Source organism: Setaria viridis, chromosome 1, assembly GCF_005286985.2.
Source record: "Setaria viridis chromosome 1, Setaria_viridis_v4.0, whole genome shotgun sequence".
Taxonomy (NCBI): Eukaryota; Viridiplantae; Streptophyta; class Magnoliopsida; order Poales; family Poaceae; genus Setaria; species Setaria viridis.
Genome location: NC_048263.2, coordinates 31,796,997 through 31,818,391, shown reverse-complemented (window position 1 = coordinate 31,818,391; position 21,395 = coordinate 31,796,997). Strand labels below are relative to the sequence as shown.

Below are 21,395 nucleotides of genomic sequence, written 5' to 3'. Positions count from 1 at the left end.
TTTGTGCAAGGAAGCAAAATATCACCGGGAAGTGGAAGATCACAAAAGTTGTCGGTCCACACAATTGTGCTGACCATGAACTTATAGTGAGACATCCGCAATTAACATCTACCCTAATTGTGAAGCGGTTGATGGGAATATTGAAGGAACAACCCAACATGAAAGTTAGAACAATTATCAGAACTGTTGAGGAGATTTATGGAGGTTATGTGATAACTTATGGTAAAGCTTGGAGGGCTAAGCAGCGAGCGTGGAAGACGATATAGGGGGATTGGGAGTCTGGGTACGAGCAGCTGCTAGTGCTTTTTAATGCAATCAAAGCGGTGAATCCAGGCATGCATTATGAGTATATCCCAAAATCAAATGCTTGGAAGGATGGAAGGCAAATATTCGGGCATGCGTTCTGGTGAATCCCTCAGTGTGTGGAAGCCTTTAGGCACTGTTGTCCTATTTTCTCTATTGATGGTACGTTTTTGATTGGCAAATACAGGGGGCACACTTCTTATAGCCATATCTTGTGACGCGAACAACATGTTGGTTCCTTTGGCATTTGCATTGGTTGAGAGGGAGAACAATGACAGTTGGGGATGGTTCTTAAGACTAGTCCGGATACATGTGGTTGGGCCTGGCAGGGAGGTTGGCATCATATCCGATCAGCATCAGGGCATACTTCATGCTGTGCAAGAGCAGATAGAGGGGTATCCACCTTTGCATCATCGTTGGTGTACTCGGCACCTTGCGGAGAACCTTCTTCGGAAGGATGGTGTGAAGGATAATTTTGATCTGTTTCAAGTTGCTGCTCGTCAGCTTGAGGACTATTACTTTCAGCGCAAATTGGAGCAGGTCAGGACCGCAATAAATGCAGAAGGTAGACAATGGCTCGCTGGTTTGATGAGAGATTTGGATAAGTGGACTAGATCTCAAGACGCTAGTGGTTGGAGGTACGAGTTTCAGTGCAGTAACATGGCCGAGTCATTCAATAAATTGCTATTGGGGATACGTGGTATGCCTGTGAACGCAATCATTGAATTCACCTTCTACAGGCTTGTTGCGTGGTTCAATGAAAGACACGCCAAAGCAGAAGTGTTGCGGAATGCTGGGGAGAGATGGGCTGAAAAACCAAAGAGACACCTCAGCATTGCAAATGAAAGGGCTTCCACACATGAGGTGCAATATTTTGATCTCGGCACAGGGACTTATCAGGTCGAGCATAGGGGCGGGACAACGTCCGACGGCGAGATCTGAGAGTCGAGGATACATGTGGTAGTCCTCCGAGATTTCAAGTGCACTTGTGGTAGGCCAAGGCAATACCACTTCGTATGTTCTCATTTGGTGGCAGCAGCTAGGCATCGCAATTGCATCTGAGGACGACGACGACGACGACGACGACGACGATGAGCAGAGGCCCGAGGAGCTTGGCCCGTCTCAGCTCCACGAGGCTCCCTTGACTCAGCCTACACAGGTTGTAGGTACTAGACTACGTCGCCCACGTTCTCCTTACACTTCAGGCACCGACGCCCTTGGTCACAAGGGTAAGGGTAAGACTAGGAGGCACTGAGGGTACTTATTGCTAACTATGTGGTATATGGACTTTGTGTTATATGGACTATTTGTGTATATGGACTTTCATTTTGAACTATTGTGGATTTTATTATGAATGTGTCATATGCTTGTATGTTTGTATTTATGTTCACTATTCATCTCATAATTTTGTATGGATTGCATCAAAAAATAGGGGAAATTCTACCGAAATTTCACTAACAAGTACCCTTTTTATTTTCTGCGGAAATTTCACTAGAGTACAACTTCGAAGTGCATTACATCGCAAAATAAACATAGGTCGTCTACCACTTGCATGTCCATACTTAAAGTGCATCATTACATGACAACATAATAAAAATCTCCTAGTAGAAAATATTGTTCATAAATAAACCATAGAACTAGAAACTAAATATGACTACTGAGTGCAACGAGGCCACTTTCCCTTCCTCAAGGCATCGGGATTCTCCTCAATCGCTACTTTCGCTCGGCGTGCACGCTCAAGCTTCTTCTCCCTCTCCTCCCTGTTCGCAGCAACACGCCTCCTTTCCTACTCTTCCTTGTGCTCCTTTTCTGCAGCCTCCTCTCTGAGCCTCTTCTCGTACATCTCCTTCCTCTCTGCATCCCAGCGCAACATATACTCCAAAAACTCCTTGTCTTCAGGATTGATCTCAGTGTCGATTCACTGCTCAAAATCACATAGCGGTGGAGGGGTCTACAACAAATGCAATTGTTATAAAACAAAAAAATATGATCAATAATTATAAGACAATAACAATTCCTTACCAACATGTTAATGCGGCGCTGACGAAGTGTAGGTTCAAATGCAAAGTTGGAACACATCCAATACCTCTGCCTATACGTGGCATGTTCATCGGACTTGGCTACCTTGCAAGGATCGCCGCAAAAGCACATAGGCACTGGAACACCACTAGGTAGAGGCAATGGATCGAAGGCATTTCCGGTCATCTTGGCGCCATAACTACAATTTAGTTTATTTCGTTGTAAGAACCAAACGCACTTAACAATAAACCTACAATTAAGATTTTTTCATTTGATCCACAACAATGAGCACATAACATAACTACGTGCGCTGGGGTTACCTTAGCTTCTTAGCTTTTCCACGCCTTGGCATCCTACATTTGCATGAAACCCTAAGTTCAAAAATGCAACAAATATATAGCGAATCGATGTGAAAAAAGCTACGAGGGAAAGAGGATACCTTGCTCTTCAAGATCCACGGATCAAATGAAAGTTTTCTAAACTAAAATATCAATTTGTAGTATAGGGCGAAGTAGGGAGAGTAAAACCCGAGAGAGTGAAGAAAAATGAGGAGGAAGTCTCGGGCAGGAAGAAGGGCCGGTGCGTTATGTAGGAGGCTTGGCGCTAGATCTTGACGCCAAGCCTTGGCGCCACGTCAGATGCTAGGTCAGCGGTTATGGTGGGGATCTCGGTGCCATGGAGGTTGGCGTCAAGACGTTGTATCTTGGCGCTAGCCATCCTGGCGTCAAGCTAAGGGTTATTTTTGGAATTGGTTTCGTCAGGGTCTATTTGTGACAAATTATCGCGAAAAGGATCAAAATAAAAAAAAAGTCAGGCGGAGTGCATTACCAAGTCAACGAGTCTTGTGCCGCAAGCTGGTAGTACTGAAGGAACTAGCTCGAGACCAGAGAGAGGCACACGGCACGGCATCTGCTGTGTACGCTGCACGAGAGGACAGGGCAGGGGTCAGGGCATCTTTACAGTTCAAAGCCCGAGAAGTTGCGTCCAGCTTTGACACGAATCGGGTCGGGGGCGCGCAGGCCCAGCAGCACAGGCACAGGCACAGGCACACAACGGCCTCGACCTTTCAGAGCGCGGCAGCGCGACTGTGCCTCGCGCAGGCGCCGCAGCCTTTTGCCGCTCTCCCTCACCCTTTCCCCCTCGTCGCCGCAGAGGGAAAGCGAGGTCTTGAGGGAAAAAGCGAGCGCGACCGACGGGCCGGGCGGGCGAAAGGGAATTCTTTGATTCTTTCTTTCTCTCGTCCCCTCTCTCTCCCCAGTGTTATCATTGCTGTAATCTGCAGCTATAGCCTGGATTGATGGGCATTGCACATCTGAAAAATTCCAGAGACCATCGATTCCTGTGCGGTATTAGCAGGGTCAAAAGAACCCGAGATTAACGAGCTTACATGGAGCTTTCATGTCCGGAGTCTATGATTAGCATTGCGATCAGATAGATAATTATATCGCTAATTGACTATGACAATAAGAAACGACCACGAAAGAACACCAGCTTTACGAATTTATGCTTGTACTAAATGACTTGTTGCGTTGATACAGTGACTAGATGCTAACTGAAGCAAGTTCCATGGAATCAAAAGGCGCAGAAAACCTAAGCAAAAGACGGCATACTCCGACGCGAGCTACCCGATTTAATTCAACCCAAATGTAGTAAGATCTAAGCAAGGACTGGTATTTACATTTAGCACCAAGCACCACTGCAATCTTTCATCAAATCGTGGACACACAAGACACTGCCGATGGACTGGTAGGGGAGCACGAGCACAACACAAACCAAGAACGATGCCAAGAACACACGGGCAAAAGATCAATGCGCGAGTGACGCGTGTAGAGGGTGTCAGGAGCTGCGGCGCGGAGTCACCGGGTCTCCTCCTCGGCGCGCCGGGCGGCGCCGGAGAGCGCGGCGAGCAGGTTGAGGTGGTGGTGGTGCGCCTGCGCCATCGGCACGTACGCGGCCGCGGCCGCCGCCGCCTGCGCCTCCAGCGGCGAGAAGCCCCAGGCCTCCGTCGTCCGCGGCGCCGCCGGCAGCGCCGCCCAGAACGCGGACGCTGCCGCCGCGGTGCCGACGGCGGCGTCGCCTCCTTCCTCGCGCGGGCGCTTGCCGAGGACGGTCTGCTGGTGGTAGTGGGAGGAGGAGGAGGACGTGGACGGCGCGGAGGAGGAGACGAAGACGGCCGGGGTGGTGCCCGAACCCGTGGCGGCGAGGATGGAGGGCTCGGCCTGGCGGAGCAGCCACTCGATGGTCTGGCCGTCGGACTTGAGCCCCAGCTCGCGGGTGAGCTGGAACACGCGCGCCGCGCACACGATCGGCATGCGCACGCGCCGCCCGCGCCCGTTCACCTTGCTGTGCCGGTCCTTGCCCCCGCCGCCCTCCTTCTTGACCGGCTTCGCGGGGACCACCACGGCGCCGCCGCAGTCTGCCGCCGCCGCGGCGGCGGGCGCAGCCGTGGATGGCACCGGCAGGGGCTGGTAGACGTGGAACATGGCGGCGGCGGTGGAGACGTCGCGGGTGGTGGCCATGGCTCCTTCCTGCCTCGTCGTGTTGCGGGGCTGGAGACTGGGGGAGCGCTGGTGGTGGTGGACCGGTGGGGTTTGAGAGGTTTTTGAGGTGATGGGGAGAGGGACACACCGGGTAGATTTATAATGGAGTTGCTGTAGACTTTCAAAAGTTTTATTCCGCGTGTTTTACCATTGCAGCATTTCACTGTCTACGTATGCGTACACCTGTGCACATGTTTCATGCATGCGTGCACATATACACAAAACACTACGGGCAAAACACTGTCAAACCAGACATGTACCAGTTCCACTTCACTCCATTAGCAACAAGCTGCGAGTTCACCACAAAACCACGTATTCATCACTCATCAGGGTGTGTTGTTGCTCATCTACGTGTATCATTACCAGTTTAGTACCGCCAATGTAAGAGGCGGTAACCTTAGAGTGAGAAGAAAAGTGACCATATGGATGGCAGGAAAGTGCAAGGCAGTAGGCAGAGGGGTGGAAGAGGGCCGGGGGCGCAGACGAGCAGTAGGCGCTGTACCAGTAGGGGGGCAGGGCACATGGGAATCTGGGCCCATCGGCTCTCACTTTGCTGGAATCTGCAGGTCTTTTACAAATAGTAGTAGCGGCGAATAGTCTAGCCCAAGCGCCCAAGCTACCATCGTATCACATCGCGGTCAATCAGTCTTGGGGAGGGATTGGATTAGACAGGCACGAGCGAGCTCACATAAAAACTAGCTTATCTTTGTATGGGGTGGTGAAACAAATCAACTGTGCACGCACAGCAGCAGCCTGACCTTTCCAGCTCTCTCTGGCTTGGCAACAAAGAATCGTTGCAGGAAAATTAGACGGCGATCGAGAATTCGAGATCGTTTTCGATCGAAAGAAGATGAGCCAGCGCCCAGCAGCAGGCCAGCAGCGATTGACTCGTGGACATGGGGTCATGGGGCACACACACTGCTGGCGGGCAGCCGGGGACTGTGGAGAGATCGCCCCTTTGCCCCGCTGAAAAATCGTTATCGTGCCGTGCGTGCGTACAGATGCCCTCCCCACAACTTGCGCCTGGATGGAATGGGCAACGTCAAAGCCTGGCGCCCCCGATCCCGTGCGCTCCGCGGCCGGGAGGAGAATTACCCATCAAACGAGCGAATTCCCGGCTTCATTCGTCGTAGCCGCCAGACCAAGCGAACGGTGGCCGAGCAGCGACCGTGCTGTGTATGGCCATTCGCCATGGTACCAAAGCCAGCATGGAGGTCGTGGCCACGCGACTTTTGCAAGCCAAGCCGGCATGCCGAAACCGGCATGGATCTGGACTCTGGAGGAGGAGTCACTGAGCTGCGCATTGATTGGTTGACTTGGATGACGGGGCGGGGAGCGTTTTTCAGCGGCAGAGTGTGACTGGCTGGCTGGGGTGGATGTGGATCGTTGTGGATCGAGGCGAGGGAGACGAACAAATCCGGTATCATGGCGATGATGACCTGTGTCGAAAGGGATGGCAGCGAATGGACGGGCCACCGGCCCTTCCTAGTTTTGGATATGATCTGCATGTCTCGTGTCTCGCCTCGCCCCGCCTGGAGAGCTGGAGGGAAGGGATGAGCCCCACCCGGCAAAGTCCCCCGTGGCTTCGGTGGCCAAAAGGGGCGTGTCGGCGATCCACGTCCGCCGTCACCCACAGACCACAGATGGTTTTTTACCGCACCCCTCATCAGTGATTGCGGGTAATGTTCCAAAATTGATGTCCAGAGCATGAGGCTGCAGACCTGCTTTGGTTTAGCAGGATTATTGTCTATTTTATTTCCTAACACTAGGCACTAGCAGATGTGGCTTCCAAGGACCCATGTCAAACGCCAGAATTTTTCTTTCGCCCCATCAGGCAGGAGTTTGTTCAAACGATTCCTTCCTTACAAGTTCCAAGTAGATGCTAGAAATTTCCTTGCAGAAGCCGGAAATTGTACCTCGGTACTGATTGCTCTGGAGGTAACAAGACTGAACCCTTCCTCGCGAAAATGAGTGTCTGGCCCAGGGAGCACGACATGATGTAGCAATTCCACGCTACTAGCCACCTCCACGTCTTTTGTTCATCCGGACAAGCCAAAGGTACTGATGTAACTTCAACTTGGCCGTGCAAAACAATTTATCAACAATAATCAGAGGGCACGCACCATTGTCTCAACTTCGGATCTGGAGGGATGGCCATCATGGCTTGGCTTTGCTTCCCATGTGGGGATCTGTTTGCCATCCTACGCATACACACCTCATGATTTACAGATTTAGTACGGTCAATCATTAATTGCCACGATAACAAGCATGACTTCATGCATTCAGAACAAAGAGCGTACTGAACTACTTGAAGCATGATGTTACAGACTGATTATCGACACAAGTATACGATCCCATACAACTACTACTATATGGATTGACAAACTTCTACAGCAACAGTTCACAGAACGACATCACCAAAATTCAGGAGTTGCTAGGGATGACATTAAAGAAGTGGTAGACCTCATCCTCGTCAAACACTCCAACCTCAGTTGAGCAGACCTCGCAACAGACGGGGTGATAAGCCTGTCCCTTGCTTTCAGCTTCTGATGTAGTAGAAGGTTCAGCAGCCTTTCCTTTGCGATTTTTCCTCTTGCTCTTGCCCTCTCGTAAGATCTGATCAGTCTTGACCTTGCAGTTGCGCACAAACATAGCGCGGTACTGGTTTACATACTTCTCATGCCTGCGCATCAACAAATATCAACAATGTCAGTATAGATGTAAAATGGTCAATATCAGAGAGATAAACAATACAAGTAACTTATAAAGTTACGGAAAAAAGTTATCATGTTTTTCGGACATAGTAATGCTTCCGAATTGTCAACAAGTAATCTGTACTAAATATATCTCCTGATTCTTTTTATCTGAGTGCCTATTCAAACACATGTTCAGTAGAAACAAGTCTTATGACTGCATAATCTGAATAATCCCAGACCTTGTAACTCAATACTAACAAAGCCATCCGCAACTAACCACTGGAAGTTCTACAAATCAGCAGCACCAGAATAATATTCAATAATCAGACAGATAAAACAGTAAAAACATAAAATTTTAAAAGAGGAAAATACATGGCATCCCTATTCTTATTGTGCTGTGCCAAATAGGTACACCAACTCTCAGAACTCATTTCTGCCCCCTAACCTTGTCGTGCTGTGCCACTCCAAAGCAACTCGGGCCCTCCTCCATGCCGACGTGGTGGCACCAGCATGGCATCATAGGCAGGTGCGGCTCATGTGAGGCTTCTCGGTGCCTCGGACAAATAGCACAGAGACCCCTGCAATCATGGATTCCACAAGTCTTCACATCACTCGCCACTTACCATCCTAGAGTTCGTCGACTGGAAGGCAGAGAGGCAACCAAGGACAGCCTGATAATATATGTGGTGAGCAAGGTCAAGAGTTTTGTTCTGTAACTAGATCATGATGACAATATTGCACGCATAAATTGGGATGACCTTGTAGCAAACCCAATTGCTTCCTATCCAAAGGTGCTGAACCCCAAGAAGATGGAAATTCTTCACAAGAAGCAAGGTGAGAAGCTACCAGATTTTTATTCAAACTTGAAGAACAGGACAGATGATGGTGCAGAGGCAGAAGCAGTAGAACATGACATGTGGTAGTGAAGACAGTGACAGTGAGGATGACCCTGAATTTTTTTTTATAGTGACTGATTTAGAAGATGATGATGCTCTCTTTGTTGATAATGTGGATGAGGAAATGATAGATGAAGGAGTTGCCAATGGGAAGAGAATAGGCACGGAGGAGGGCCCAAGTTGCTTTGGACCTGCAGTGAATGACTTAGCGTGATTATGGACCTATTTGGCACAGCACAACAAGTTTAGGGGCCGCCCATGCATTTTACACATCTAAAAATTAAGGTATTTCAGAACAATATTCAAAAGGAAACAAGAAAACAACATTACAGCAGAGCAGAATCATGCTTCAGATTCACGATACAAAGACATTATTCAAATAATTGTAAACAAAAAAATAATTAGACTATGTTATGATTCTTTTCACATCTGGGACTCTCATTCTCGTACAAACAACATTTTCGGTAGAAACAGGTCCTACTATTGCATATATCCTAAAAGGATGGGATGAGAATTGGACAAGGTGCAGCGAAAGAATTGGAGAAGGTGCAGTGAATGCTATGCAGTCCTACAGCATCCATCACAGAAAAAGTTTATTACCATAGGTATTTAGATGTTCCTCGTAAGTGAACACAATTGTGGTTTCCCACTTCCAGGAGTGTTCCTCCCGTACTAACATAAGTATCTTCCAAATTAATCACACCATGGCTATATAAGAGATATACATTAGAATTGTCACTGAATTCATTAATTGTCGACAATGGTTCGGACTCTTGTTTCACAAAAGCATTCCTGTCAACTAATAGGCTCATTACCATAAATCATCATTGCAAAGGCTTATAGGGCGCCATAAGAAAACAATCATTAATTCATTACTGCCAAATAAAATTTACTTAGCTTACAGAGAAAAAACTAAATAGGGTAACCTAAACAAATTGATCTGATTTCAATCCAAGATTGCCCTACTTGAATCAGACTAAGTCAAGCAGTGAAGGCTTTACCTCTGGCAATCCACGCACAGGGTAGTGAAACAGGCGGGGCAACTAAGCACGGCGTCAGATGTGTGGCCTTTCCTCTGCCTATTCATCCACCGCTCATCGACGTCATCCAGGTCGGGATCGTAGAACTCGGGCTCGACGGAGTAGTCTATTTCGTCGTCGCTGGACACTGCAAATAAGAGACGGCACGAACCAAAAAGGGCGAATGAGAGACATTGCTTTAGGGCGCTACTAGAACAGAGTAAGAAACCCGCTGTTTCTTGCACAAATTGCCGAGGTAGGGTTCTCCGACGGGGAAAAGATAGGATTTATATGAAGATTAGCCGTCTGAAGCAGAAGTAGTTAGGGTGATTAAGCAGTCACCTAGTTCGCGGGGATCCACGGGGTCTCCGGCCTCCGCATCCATTGGCTGCTTCGCCGCCTCCTCAGGTTTCTCCGGCTCCATGACTCTCCTTGCCGGCGTTCTCTCACTGCTTCTTTGGTTCTTCGCTGGTCCGTGGCCTCTCCTACTGGTTCGGGTCTCTTCTTGTACGCCGTGGCCCGTATCTGGGCCGTTATACGTTAGGCCTAATTATCAGTCTTTTTTCGGCCCAGATGTTTAAGTGGGTTCTTTTAGTCAGTGGGTTGGCCTGGAAGAATGATGGCTTTGCTTCCTGAAACGGTATTAATACTGCACGCTTGAATACATTTGCGTTCGTTTAGAAATACAAATACCTTCGATCCGTATGCAGCTTGTGTTCAGCTAAAAGCTCACAATCAGCACGGGCATTTGGAGTTCATTTCCAAATTCAAACTGAGCACAACTGTACAAGTGATAGCACAAGACATGCAAAGCCTGCAAATTTTGGGCTGCTTTATATATGCATTTAAATCTTTAATTGAAACCCATGCATCAAGGGATGGTTCTCTACATTTCAAGAGATACATCATACGACATCACAATTCACAAGTACTACACTCTCTTAAGAATCCAGCGAAGAGTATTTGCCATGCTTTCTACTCCCTCCATTCTCTTTTGATAGGCCTTAAGTGAGGGCCTTTCTGATTGCATGCAGTTCTTTGATGATATCTTTGGTTGACATCCTACTCGATGGTGTTTCCTCGGAGCATAACACTCCAAGTTTAAGTAATGAAATTAGGGAGTGCAGCATTTTTCTATTTGGTGCACCATCCACTCTTGCATTCTCATTTTCAAGTTCTGTCACCAACTCTATGTTGACAATGTCCATAACTCGGTTGTTAATTGCCATCTCAACATATTTTCGAAGGCTCAATCCATGCCCGAATGTGTTATCCGTGGGCCTCCTCCCAGTTACCATCTCAAGGATAATAATTCCATAACTATAGATGTCTCCATGGGTTGAAATAATATTTCCAGCACCATATTCTGTTACATCGAACCGAACAGTGAAGCTGTGAATATAAACTACTGGGGAACATTTGATACTTTGCTCATGTACTGCTAATTTTAGCAAGTTGTTCGTTCCAGAAATAACAGGAAAATGGAAGACACACCAAGCAAGAAAAGATATCAACATTTTAAAGTATCACCGGATTCACGGATTAACATGAGGTTTAGAGGCACCTGGTGCAATTTATTCCTAACTCTAAATATATGCATTTTGTTCAGTACATAATTTAAAAATTGTAAGATATACATTTAAGGCTGACCTGGAGGAGCATATCCAATTGTCCCTCTAAATCCCATGGAGCTCGTCGAGGGCTGGAAAGAAGAGGATTCCTCGGCAAGAATCTTGGCCAGTCCAAAATCTCCAACATGGGCTACCATATCAGCGTCCAAAAGTACATTACTTGGCTTAAGATCACAATGCACAATTGGCGCAACACCGTGCCAGTGAAGATAATCCAATGCATAAGCCACATCAAAAATAATGCTCACTGTTTGATGGAGGTTTAAGCACCTCTGCTCTAGCTGGTTGCTTGCACCTGGATGTAACCAATGTTCTAGGCTACCATTTGGCATGAAGTCAAATACAATGGCTTTGAAATCATCCCCTTTGGAGTCGATGCTTGAGCAGGATGTGATTATCTTCACAAGGTTTCGGTGTCGCAAGTTTCTCATAGCTTCACATTCAGCTTCAAAACTTTTGTGCGCGCCAGGCGTTTGAAGTTTGAGTACTTTTACAGCCACAAGATTTTCATAATTTCTGCAACATAGCGTTCCTCTGAACACAGACCCAAACGTTCCCGTCCCTAGCAAGTTGGTCGTTGAGAAACCTTCTGTTGCTTTTACCAACTGGGAATAAGAGATTAATGGATGGCCTTCCATGGACTCTGTGGAACGATTTTCAGATGATTTTTTCTTATGGCAAGTAAGGAAAAGGTAGACCAACAAAAGGACTCCTAATGTTGCAGCAAGAGGAATAACAACCAGAATAACAGGGGATGAGTGCCTTCTCTTTGATGATTCAGAAGAACATGTAGGCAAATGAAGATAATATATGCCACCACAGAGTTCATCATTGCCTTGGATTGAAATTTTAGTAGCATTTGCAAAAACACCAGAAGTTGGTACTTCACCAGAAAAGTTATTGAAGGAAAGATTTAGGTGACTGAGCGAGCTTAGATTCTCCAAGAATTCAGGAATTTGACCTGAAAAGTTGTTCCGTGATAGGTCAAGAATTTCCAGACCTTTCATTTCCTCCAATGCTAATGGAATACTACCTGTGAATAAATTATTTGCTAGATAGAGATTTTGGAGAAGCTGGCATTCACCTAAGCTGGATGGGATCTCTCCTGACAACATATTAGACTCTAAATGCAATTCTACAAGATTTTTCAGATTTCTAATTTCTGTTTGTATTGATCCCTCCAGTTTGTTATGGGATAAATCCAAAGCTATAGTGAGTGTGTGGATGTTAAATATTTCGATTGGAATTGATCCTACGAAGTTGTTATAAGCAAGAAGCAGTTCCAACAAATTCGTCAGATTTCCAAGAGCTCTGGGTATTGTACCGCCGAATTCATTTGATAGGAAGATCAAATAATTTAGCTGTGTGAGATTACCTATGGACAATGGAATTGAACCATTTAACTTGTTATTTGCCACAGAGAAACCATTCAAACTTTGAAGCATGCCCAGGGACGATGGCAGAGCTCCAGTGAAATGGTTATTGCTCAGGTCAAGTCCTTGTAAGTTGATAAGATTGCCGATCCCCTCAGGTATGGTCCCAGAAATTGTGTTGTTTTCAAGGATAAGATAGAATAGCGAAGTAGACAGATTTGAAAACGAACCAGGAAGCACTCCACCAAACCTATTAAAAGCCAATTCTAACATCTGTAACTGGGTGCAATTAGTCAAGGCATTTACAAATTCCCAACCTATAGTTTCATTAGCTTCTAGGAAATTATCAGCGAGCTTAAGAAATTGAAGATCTTTTAATTTCCCAACCTCAGGGGGAACACTGCCACTAAAGAAGTTAGTATGAAGCTGGATTCTCGAAAGATGAGAAGCGTTACCTAATGAAGCAGGGATACGGCCATGAAACAGGTTGTTTTCCATATAGAATACTTGGAGATGAGGAAAGTTATTGAATGCATTTGAAGGTATTGTCCCAGAAATGGCATTTCCAGCTGCAGAAAAGCCTATTAGTGTGGAAATGTTCCAAAATGAAGGAGGGATGACTCCTGACAAGTTGTTGAACTCAATGGAAACTCGAGACAGATTGGGTAGCTGGTGAAGGAATGATGGAAAAGGTCCCGAAAACGTGTTGTTTCCAAGACCCAAGGCTTGGATCGATGATAGATTTGCTATGAATTGTGGGAACTGTCCAGACAGGCCATTGGCGACAAGGTTCAAGAAGACAATATTTTTCAAAGATCCTATTTCTGATGGAAGCTCACCTTGAAGATGGTTGAACCCAAGGTTAAGATACAAGAGTTGAGTGCACCTTCCCAAAGCTGCCGGGATGCTTCCCTCCAAGAAGTTCCTGGTGAGGTTAATAACCTGGAGCCGCCTTAGTTGGCCAAGCTCTTCAGGGATCTTCCCGTCAAGATGGTTGTTGCTGAGGTCGAGCTCCCTAACGAAGGTGAGATTGCCCACAAATGGAGAGATACGTCCTGCCAAGCTGAACGAGTTCATCTGAAGCGCGATGACTCTTTCAGGATGCCGACGGCCGCAAACAACTCCCCTCCAACTGCAGAGGTGGTTGGATGAGTTCCATGAAGCAAGCGAGCCGGCTGGGTCCAGAAGCATGGACTTGAAGGACAGCAGAGTGAGCTTGTCGGCTGAATCATGGCTGCTTCTTGGTAACGCGGCCAAACATGGACGTAGTATCCGGAAGAAACAGAACAGATGCAATACGTGCATGGAGGAGGAAGGTCTAGAAATCGAAGGGAAGATTTGAGGTTAAGTGGGCTGTGTGCATGCAGGACCAACGACCTCAGTGTCACTTGCACAAGGCGTACAGAAGCATAGCCTCGAAAGATTTGGGCGTGCCGTCGGCAGCAGTCCTGGAGTGGATCTATACAGAGCTACAGGCAGAGCTGCTTCGTTGTGGGAGTGGACAGCAGAAACTTGCAATTCTTGTAGGTGTTTGCTTCGCAAGAAAGAGGTACCAGCACCAGAGAGTGAATGACTCAAGGTCGTCGCTTAGGCCATCTCGCACTGGTATCCTGGACGGAAGAATTTTCCACACAGTCCCCGCGACGGCGCGACGTGCACGCAATGTCTGCGACCACATTATAGTTTCCACTCGAAAAGATGAAGACAGGCACGATAGACATTGTACTATCATTGACTGATGGACTCTTTTGACGGAGTCAGCAACATTTCTGAATTCTCAGGAACCTTCAATTAACTGCTGATTGGAAGTACCAAATTAGCACCAGAAAACGAACAACGTCCTAGATTCAGGAAATGGGACGCGATGTTTAAACACAAGGTGGAAACCGACGAATGCACAGATCAGGTTTTTGGAAAAAGAAACACGAGGTTGAAGCGAAAGATGGCTAGCTAGCTGAAAGTCTGAAACAGAAGCAATTGATCCGTAGAATTACCTTTGTCGGTGAGGGTTCCCGTCGTGCAGGACACCGATCCTGCTCGGTTTCCTTGAATAGTGTTCGGATCGGACTACCAGATAGTATGGCGTCGTCAGGTAGCATAAAAAGGCACGGGCAGATAAAGGCGAAACTGCGAGGACTATTTTTGTTGATGAGAGGGCACATCCTGCATAGACGATGTTTATCCTTGAGACACTGTACATTCCTTTTACAAGCAACACAAGGAATATTAAGTGCGCCCGCCATGTTTTTCGCCTCTCTTGTACATTACACTAAAGTGTTCAAAAGTTGCAACTCCCAACTCCCATCCAAGACAGACCCAACCACCAGTCACCAAGGCATTGGTACAACTGAGTTTCATGACCATCGTCAATCAGTAGGACTTAGTAATGTTGTCACTCTTCACATCTGAAGCCTTGTCAGCGGAAGAAGTGAAAGACACAGGGAGCTGTGGTTGGTCATTCACGACCAAGCTCAGGACCTCAGGTCGAGCATAGTGACCCACAACGTCGAAATCAAACTTGGCCCGAACAATTTCTCCCAGATCTGCAAATGGAGTCAATAATGTGGTATAATGTTTTAACAATTCAAAATTGGTGCCGAAACAACTATGGAAACACTGGTACAGACTATGCTTGAGCAAAGCATATTGTGTGTTTGCATTCTTACCAAGGTCAGCTGTAATGAGCGCCTCTCCCTCATAGTTGGGACCTGCCAAGACTTCTCCAGATGGAGAAATGATAACGCTGCCTCCAGGGCAAACAACAGTGTCTGCAGAGGGCTCTTCGCCTAAACCAGCAAATTCATACTCCGGTGGGGCAGGATAGTCCTTTCTGCGGCAGAATTGGTTTGCTGACAAGACAAAACAACCCCCCTCCAAGGCAATATGCGTCATGGAGGCTTGCCAAACAGGCCTGGAATCAGCTGTGGGGGCACAATATATTTCAATACCTGCATACAACATAAGGGAAGAAACTCAAGTACATGTTGTACCATTGCTTCAGCAATGTGATTTGTGCTGAAAGTATATTTCCTTTTCAATCCAAGGCTTCCATCCAATCCAATGAACTCAGGAAATAATGATACGTATTGGTAAGCTGTCCGTCGGAAATTTATCAGCACAAGACTCTAATTCTTACCTTTACCATAAAGTGCTGTCCTCAAAAGTGGCATTTTATTTTCCCAGCAAATGAGGGCCCCAATCTTTCCAAGTGGAGTATCATAAACAGGAATTGTCGATCCATCTCCAAATCCCCATATAATTCTCTCTAATGCTGTAGGCATGAGCTTGCGGTGCTTACCCAGGTAACGGCCAAGAGGATCAAAGAAGAGCACCGAACAATAAAGTGTATAACCTTCCCTTTCAATCACCCCCATCACCAAGAAAATCTTATATTTTCCAGCCATAGCAGCCAAGCGTGTCACCTCTGGACCTGTAGGCTTTCTGTCAGTAAGTAGATATATACATCTGGTTGAAACAAGCTACATGTCTATAGTAATGAAAAAGATCGAAAATGTATTGACTGTGATAAATGGAAAACTAAAACAGTGAAAATAATATATAATATATAGCTGCAAACCCTGAAAAGGATCTTAAGTTACTGGATAATAGAAATCAGTGTCAGGAATGGACTAACATGGCTCATAACATGTAGATGAAGCAGCACTGCCAAGTATCAACAAAAGGAGCAAATTAAATGATTTTCCACATACTGGGGACACCACAAGCACTATCATTCATCAGCTAAATCAATAAGAGTGGAAGAACTATTAAATAGTTAGCATTTTCTGGAAGGCCATGAACAACCTATTCGTGCCCAACCTTATACGAATTGCCATACATCAAGCATGAAAAGGGTAAAAATATTCCCAAACCCATACAGAAAAATATGGAGAAGCTAACACCTAAGGGCCGTGAGAGACAGTTCAACAATGATAAGAGAACTGATAATAAGGAACAGATGTGTTACATAGTATTTCGACATACCAGGCACATCTATAGCAGCTGCATGATACCTCCTGAATGCTTCTTTTCCCTTGTCTTTTGGATTAGCAATACAAATACTGATCCCATAGCCAAAAGTGGATCCACGGGGATAGCCTCCAATAAAAGCTTCCGGAAACACAATTAACTGTGAACCATACCCAGCAGCCTCTGCTATCAATCTCTCTGCTTTATCTGTAGTGAAAATAGTATTTGACAACAAACCCATATGGATAAGTTTATTGAAATACACTTTATCTTCCCAACAATATTAGTACAATACTTCATCGTATGCTGATATGCAGGTAAAAGCAGAAAAATCATCCATTCCTGTTCCTCTCCCAGGCAATTGCATTGATTGGATGTGACGAACGTATGGAACTTGGCACAGTGGCCAGAACACTGCATACTACAACAGCAAAACTCGATAGTGTAACTGCAATGCATCTTTTGCTTTTGAAAACTTTTATTTGGCTTAGTAGGGGAAAAAAGCATTTCATGTAGATCACACTGGCGGCAGTTTCTTTCAACAACTGAAGCAAACAATAAGCTTAAAAAAAATGACATATATGCCCACACCAAAACTTCCTCTACTGCCTGCTAGCTTAGTTAAACTTTGACCTTAAACTTTAGTATGTGTGTGCTGCTTAAAGATCCTCCATTGAAATGTGGCAAATAGAACTTCCATACTTTTGAAGTCAAGGAAGCCTTAATGCTGACATTAGTGATCAAATTTCGACTCTAATGAGCTAAAAGAGGCGGTGCTAGTCTCCACTCTGAGCTCCTACATCTCTCGGTCAGGCGCGTTCCATCACAAGACCATAGATGCAGCCTCTTGTGCGAATCTGCACCCTTTTCGCCTACATCTATCGATCGCATAATCACATTATGCCGGCGGGCCATCACATCCCCGCGACCCCAGCTTAGAGCGCGCGACAGAGGCAATGGGACGAACACCTTTCATACAGGTACAGGCACAACAGGCACCTACTAATTTACCGCAAACAAGCGCGCGCGCAAACGTCCCTACAAGCACTCAAAGTCGGAGAAGAGGGGGAGCGCGAGCGCGTGCGTACCGAGAGTGGCGGGGGTGTCGTAGAAGATGGTGGAGGCCTGCACGACGGTGGCGCGCACTGTGGTCGCGCTCGGGTCGGCGCCGCCGTTCATCTCCACCTCGGCGATCACCGGCCCGCCGCCCGAGCCCGATGTCACCAGAGCCATCCGTGTGGGCCTGCTACTGCCACTTGCTCGGGGACGAAGCGGAGGTGGGGACGAGGCGACGAGCGCGCGGGGGAGTGGATCGCCAGTGGACTTGTGCTTGTGCCTTGTGCGCGTGCGTGTGGCTTCTCTTCGGTTTTTGTTTGGATGGTGGGCGAGGGAAGGCAAGTACAGTAAGGCCGGAAGAGGAGCGTTCTATCACGACGCTTCTAGGCTTTTCTTCCCAGTTTCTGTTTTTCTTTTCGTTTCCTTTGGTTCAAGATCACGTGAGATTCCAAGATGGTGGACGGGAAAACATGTCTACTTGTAAGTTGTACAGTCAGTAAAGAAGAGAGTAGTAGAAAATCAGCCTTGTAAGGACGAAGTCAGTAAAGAAACTAACTTTTTTGTTGAATGTTTTTAGGTGCATTTGCAACATTTATAACATCTTTGGTGTGTCTGATGGCTGTTAAGAAAAAATGGTGATTCGTCGCGATCTCATGACATGCTTCAGGCAATGGTTCCCATGATCATTTTTCTTGTTCCTTTTTGCTTACGGGATTATTACACTGGTCCAGATGAAGAGAACGAAGTAAAATAGACAGTGTGATGCTTGAGGACAAGGTGATGGTCGTTTTCGACCCACACGACCTTTGCAGGCTCACTATCTTGACCACATCGAGCGGACTGATAGAACCAAACCCATCACTGTCCAAGTGGCCGATCAATTATCATTTGACAACAAAATAGCATTACTCGCAAATCGGCACGAAGACGATGGGACTTCTTTGTCCCGATTTTCACGAAGCGACAGCGCCAGAAAATAGACATGACTTTTAAGCCAGACCTTAGGATAAGATCCACCGTCCTGAACATAACAGTTTATTCGCAAACGTACAACAGAAAGCCCACAATTATTGTGATGCAATGGCCACTTGCAATTTGTTGTATAAGGCGATTAAAGATGTGTGGTCATTAGGTCTTCGAAACGTCATCCCTCTTTCCAGCAAAAGTCTTCTCTGCGTCGGAAGCGAAGGAGACAGCAGATTTTGGATCGGTATTCACCACCAAACTCAGCACCTCTGGTCGCGAGTAGTGGCCCACCACGTCGAAATCAAACTTGGCTCGAACGATCTCTCCAAGGTCTGTGAACCATACCAGGCAATTTCCAATGAGAATTATGCGTGCCCTAATGCATATGATACTGTTATCATTTTTTTTTGCGAAACATATGATACTGTTATCTGGAATGCAAGCACATAACTAACCTACCATGTCATAATGCTTAATGCATATGATGAATGTATACTGGGATATTTTGCCTGGAATGTATTTGAATTCCTTGGTTTCTTACCCAGGTCAGCTGTGAGGAGGGCCTCGCCTTCATAGTTGGGACCTGCCAACACTGTTCCAGATGGTGAAATGATGACACTCCCTCCACAACAAACAACAGATTCCGGGGATGGCTCTTCCTCTAGGCTACCAAATGTATACTCGGGAGGGGGAGGATAGTCCTTTCTGCGGGTGAACGGCACTGCTGACAGCACGAAGCATCCCCCTTCAAGGGCAATATGTGTCACAGAAGCCTGCCAACTTGTCACGCAATCAACAGTGGGAGCACAATATATCTGAACACCTGTAAACATAGGACTCGGGTATGAAAGATTAACTCAAGTGCATCTGTGCATGTGGTGCATTTCAGCAGTTACACCTTATGGTTCCAAATTATGTTCCTGCACTTTGTTTCAGATACTGTACTTAGCTAAGCAAGAAACAGAAATACCTTTAGCATACATGGCGGTCCTGAGAAGTGGCATTCTGTTTTCCCAGCAAATGAGGGCACCGATTTTTCCAAGAGGAGTATCATAGACAGGTATTGTAGATCCATCTCCAAACCCCCAAAATACTCGTTCCAGTGCGGTAGGCATGAGCTTACGGTGCTTCCCTAGGTATTTTCCCAGGGGATCAAAGGTGAGCACTGTATTGTAAAGTGTATATCCTGACCTTTCAACCACCCCTATCACCAAAAAAATCTTATATTTTCCAGCTAATGCAGCTAAGCGGGATACTTCTGGGCCTGCATCCATCAAATATTGAAATGTTTACAAAGTGCTTCCTAGAAATAACAGATGCGTACATTGGTGAAAAATAAACATTGATACATTAACATCATTTTAGAATACCAGGCACATCTACGGCTGATGCATGATACTTCCGAAAGTCTTCCTTTCCCTTGGCAGTGCGATTGCCAACAACGAGTCCAAAGGTAGCCCCATGAGGATAGCCACCAATGAAGACTTCTGGAAATAAAACCAACTGTGAACCATATCCAGCTGCCTCCGCCATCAATTTTTCTGCTTTATCTGTAGTACAAATCATTGAAGAAATTTACAAAATGCCTCATCTCCAAAGCTATCAGACTTAAAAGGCTGATAAAAGGATTATTGTAAAAAAAATTGTGACTCCAGTACTGGGTAGGAACTGAGGTGGCACATAATAGTATGCAGATAAAGATTTTATTTAAATGCCTGTGTATCGCACCTGAAATACCTAATCCTCCAAGCAAGTAAAACTGTCCACACAACTCACCCACCACTATCTAAGAAAAGGCAGTATCAACTCCTTATCCCGTATAGCTCATGCTCATTAACCCTGAGAAAACCTACTGCTCCATCCATATATCTAAGATCACTATAGAGAACAATGTCTCCTTGAAGCAGATGCCACCATGTCAAACAATCGGTACAGTATTTGAGAAATGAATCACCATATAATGACACTGTCACAATTCAATTAAACAATTTTCTCCGTGCAGTTTTACGACTACGATCCATCACTGAACACAATTCACAAAGCTAGTTTTGACGAGACAAGCAAGCAATCACCTCGCGCGCGCAGCACTGATCAAGACCGCCACACGGGCGAGACAATGAATCGAACACCATGCGCGCTACTCCAACAACTACAGCGACAACGGGGGAAGAGCAAAGCTGCACGCACCGAGAGTGGCAGGGGTGTCGTAGAACACGGACGCCGCCTGCACGACGGTGACCCGAACAGTGCCGGCGTCCTGATCGGTGCCGGCGTTCATCTCCACCTCCGCGATAACGGACTCACCGCCCGAGCTCGCTGGAGCCAGGGCCGCCATCGTCTCAGAGTACTGAGCGATCGGGCGCGTCGGGCCGGGGCCCGGGGGCGGGCTACTTGTCGTGCTTCTTGCGGAGGTAGTCGCGGACGAACTGGTCGCGAGCGAGCGTGCGCGCGCGCTGGGGTTCGATGTTGACGTAGGAGAGGTGGATGCCGTAGGCGAGGAGGCCCGCGCCGAGGGCGAAGAGGGAGGCCGTGGAGAGGAGCTGCCGGGGAGTGGACGGGGAGCACCACCCCATCCGTCGGGTTTGGTGAGGCGGTTTATAAGGGAGAACGGAGAGGGACGGCGGCGGCCACAGGAAGGAAGACGGAGATCGGGGTTCTTCCAGCCTACTGTCTCGGCAAGTTTTGTGCAGGTCACTGTAAACTTCTGCGATTTGCATCGATATTCTGTGCTATTTTTATTACAAAACGGCAAGGGTTACAGTACAGAATTACTCTTTTCTGGACCAATTGAAATCGCCCCCCATCAGCATCAGATCTGTCAGGCAATATACTGAAGGCGATGTAGAAGGATAATGTACTGATTGCTGAAGGGAGGAGGAACAGAGCTGAAAGACAATACGAGATTGTAGAAGGATAATGGGCAGTGA

The 21,395-nt window shown here is 46.7% G+C and overlaps 5 protein-coding genes across 5 annotated transcripts; all 5 read right to left on the bottom strand.

Moving 5' to 3' along the window:
- Window positions 1-3,814: 3,814 nt before the first annotated feature.
- On the bottom strand, window positions 3,815-4,941 carry LOC117842362 (uncharacterized). The gene has a single exon (XM_034722785.2). The coding sequence runs from the start codon at window positions 4,839-4,841 to the stop codon at window positions 4,179-4,181; it is 663 nt and encodes a 220-aa protein (XP_034578676.1). The 5' UTR covers window positions 4,842-4,941; the 3' UTR covers window positions 3,815-4,178.
- A 2,151-nt stretch (window positions 4,942-7,092) lies between these two features.
- On the bottom strand, window positions 7,093-9,974 carry LOC117863531 (uncharacterized). Its single transcript, XM_034747305.2, has 3 exons — window positions 9,816-9,974; window positions 9,456-9,621; window positions 7,093-7,545 (listed from the first exon to the last, which is right to left on the bottom strand). Exons 1-3 carry the CDS (start codon window positions 9,895-9,897, stop codon window positions 7,287-7,289), a joined length of 507 nt encoding a protein of 168 aa, XP_034603196.1. The 5' UTR covers window positions 9,898-9,974; the 3' UTR covers window positions 7,093-7,286.
- A 305-nt stretch (window positions 9,975-10,279) lies between these two features.
- On the bottom strand, window positions 10,280-14,608 carry LOC117863500 (receptor kinase-like protein Xa21). Its single transcript, XM_034747229.2, has 3 exons — window positions 14,472-14,608; window positions 11,124-14,272; window positions 10,280-10,839 (listed from the first exon to the last, which is right to left on the bottom strand). The coding sequence occupies exons 2-3, from the start codon at window positions 13,780-13,782 to the stop codon at window positions 10,478-10,480; spliced, it is 3,021 nt and encodes a 1,006-aa protein (XP_034603120.1). The 5' UTR covers window positions 13,783-14,272; window positions 14,472-14,608; the 3' UTR covers window positions 10,280-10,477.
- LOC117863514 (bifunctional nitrilase/nitrile hydratase NIT4) lies at window positions 14,594-17,853 on the bottom strand. Its single transcript, XM_034747267.2, has 5 exons — window positions 17,535-17,853; window positions 16,462-16,653; window positions 15,614-15,907; window positions 15,144-15,425; window positions 14,594-15,020 (listed from the first exon to the last, which is right to left on the bottom strand). Exons 1-5 carry the CDS (start codon window positions 17,677-17,679, stop codon window positions 14,848-14,850), a joined length of 1,086 nt encoding a protein of 361 aa, XP_034603158.1. The 5' UTR covers window positions 17,680-17,853; the 3' UTR covers window positions 14,594-14,847.
- Window positions 17,854-18,479: 626 nt separating this feature from the next.
- Window positions 18,480-21,108, bottom strand: LOC117863518 (bifunctional nitrilase/nitrile hydratase NIT4). Its single transcript, XM_034747280.2, has 5 exons — window positions 20,656-21,108; window positions 19,839-20,018; window positions 19,439-19,732; window positions 19,010-19,291; window positions 18,480-18,800 (listed from the first exon to the last, which is right to left on the bottom strand). Exons 1-5 carry the CDS (start codon window positions 20,801-20,803, stop codon window positions 18,631-18,633), a joined length of 1,074 nt encoding a protein of 357 aa, XP_034603171.1. The 5' UTR covers window positions 20,804-21,108; the 3' UTR covers window positions 18,480-18,630.
- Window positions 21,109-21,395: the final 287 nt, after the last annotated feature.

Coding starts and splice junctions, on each gene's coding strand:
- LOC117842362 (XM_034722785.2), bottom strand. CDS start 4,841: ATGGCCACCACCCGCGACGTCTCCACCGCCGCCGCCATGTTCCACGTC.
- LOC117863531 (XM_034747305.2), bottom strand. CDS start 9,897: ATGGAGCCGGAGAAACCTGAGGAGGCGGCGAAGCAGCCAATGGATGCG. Junction 9,622..9,815: donor CGTGGATCCCCGCGAACTAG/GTGACTGCTTAA, acceptor TCTTATTTGCAG/TGTCCAGCGACGACGAAATA. Junction 7,546..9,455: donor CTGTGCGTGGATTGCCAGAG/GTAAAGCCTTCA, acceptor GTTGATGCGCAG/GCATGAGAAGTATGTAAACC.
- LOC117863500 (XM_034747229.2), bottom strand. CDS start 13,782: ATGCACGTATTGCATCTGTTCTGTTTCTTCCGGATACTACGTCCATGT. Junction 10,840..11,123: donor AATTGGATATGCTCCTCCAG/GTCAGCCTTAAA, acceptor TCGATGTAACAG/AATATGGTGCTGGAAATATT.
- LOC117863514 (XM_034747267.2), bottom strand. CDS start 17,679: ATGGCTCTGGTGACATCGGGCTCGGGCGGCGGGCCGGTGATCGCCGAG. Junction 15,908..16,461: donor AGCTGCTATAGATGTGCCTG/GTATGTCGAAAT, acceptor GAAAGCCTACAG/GTCCAGAGGTGACACGCTTG. Junction 15,021..15,143: donor GCTCATTACAGCTGACCTTG/GTAAGAATGCAA, acceptor CTCCATTTGCAG/ATCTGGGAGAAATTGTTCGG.
- LOC117863518 (XM_034747280.2), bottom strand. CDS start 20,803: ATGGCGGCCCTGGCTCCAGCGAGCTCGGGCGGTGAGTCCGTTATCGCG. Junction 20,019..20,655: donor CGACACCCCTGCCACTCTCG/GTGCGTGCAGCT, acceptor TTTGTACTACAG/ATAAAGCAGAAAAATTGATG. Junction 19,733..19,838: donor ATCAGCCGTAGATGTGCCTG/GTATTCTAAAAT, acceptor TGATGGATGCAG/GCCCAGAAGTATCCCGCTTA.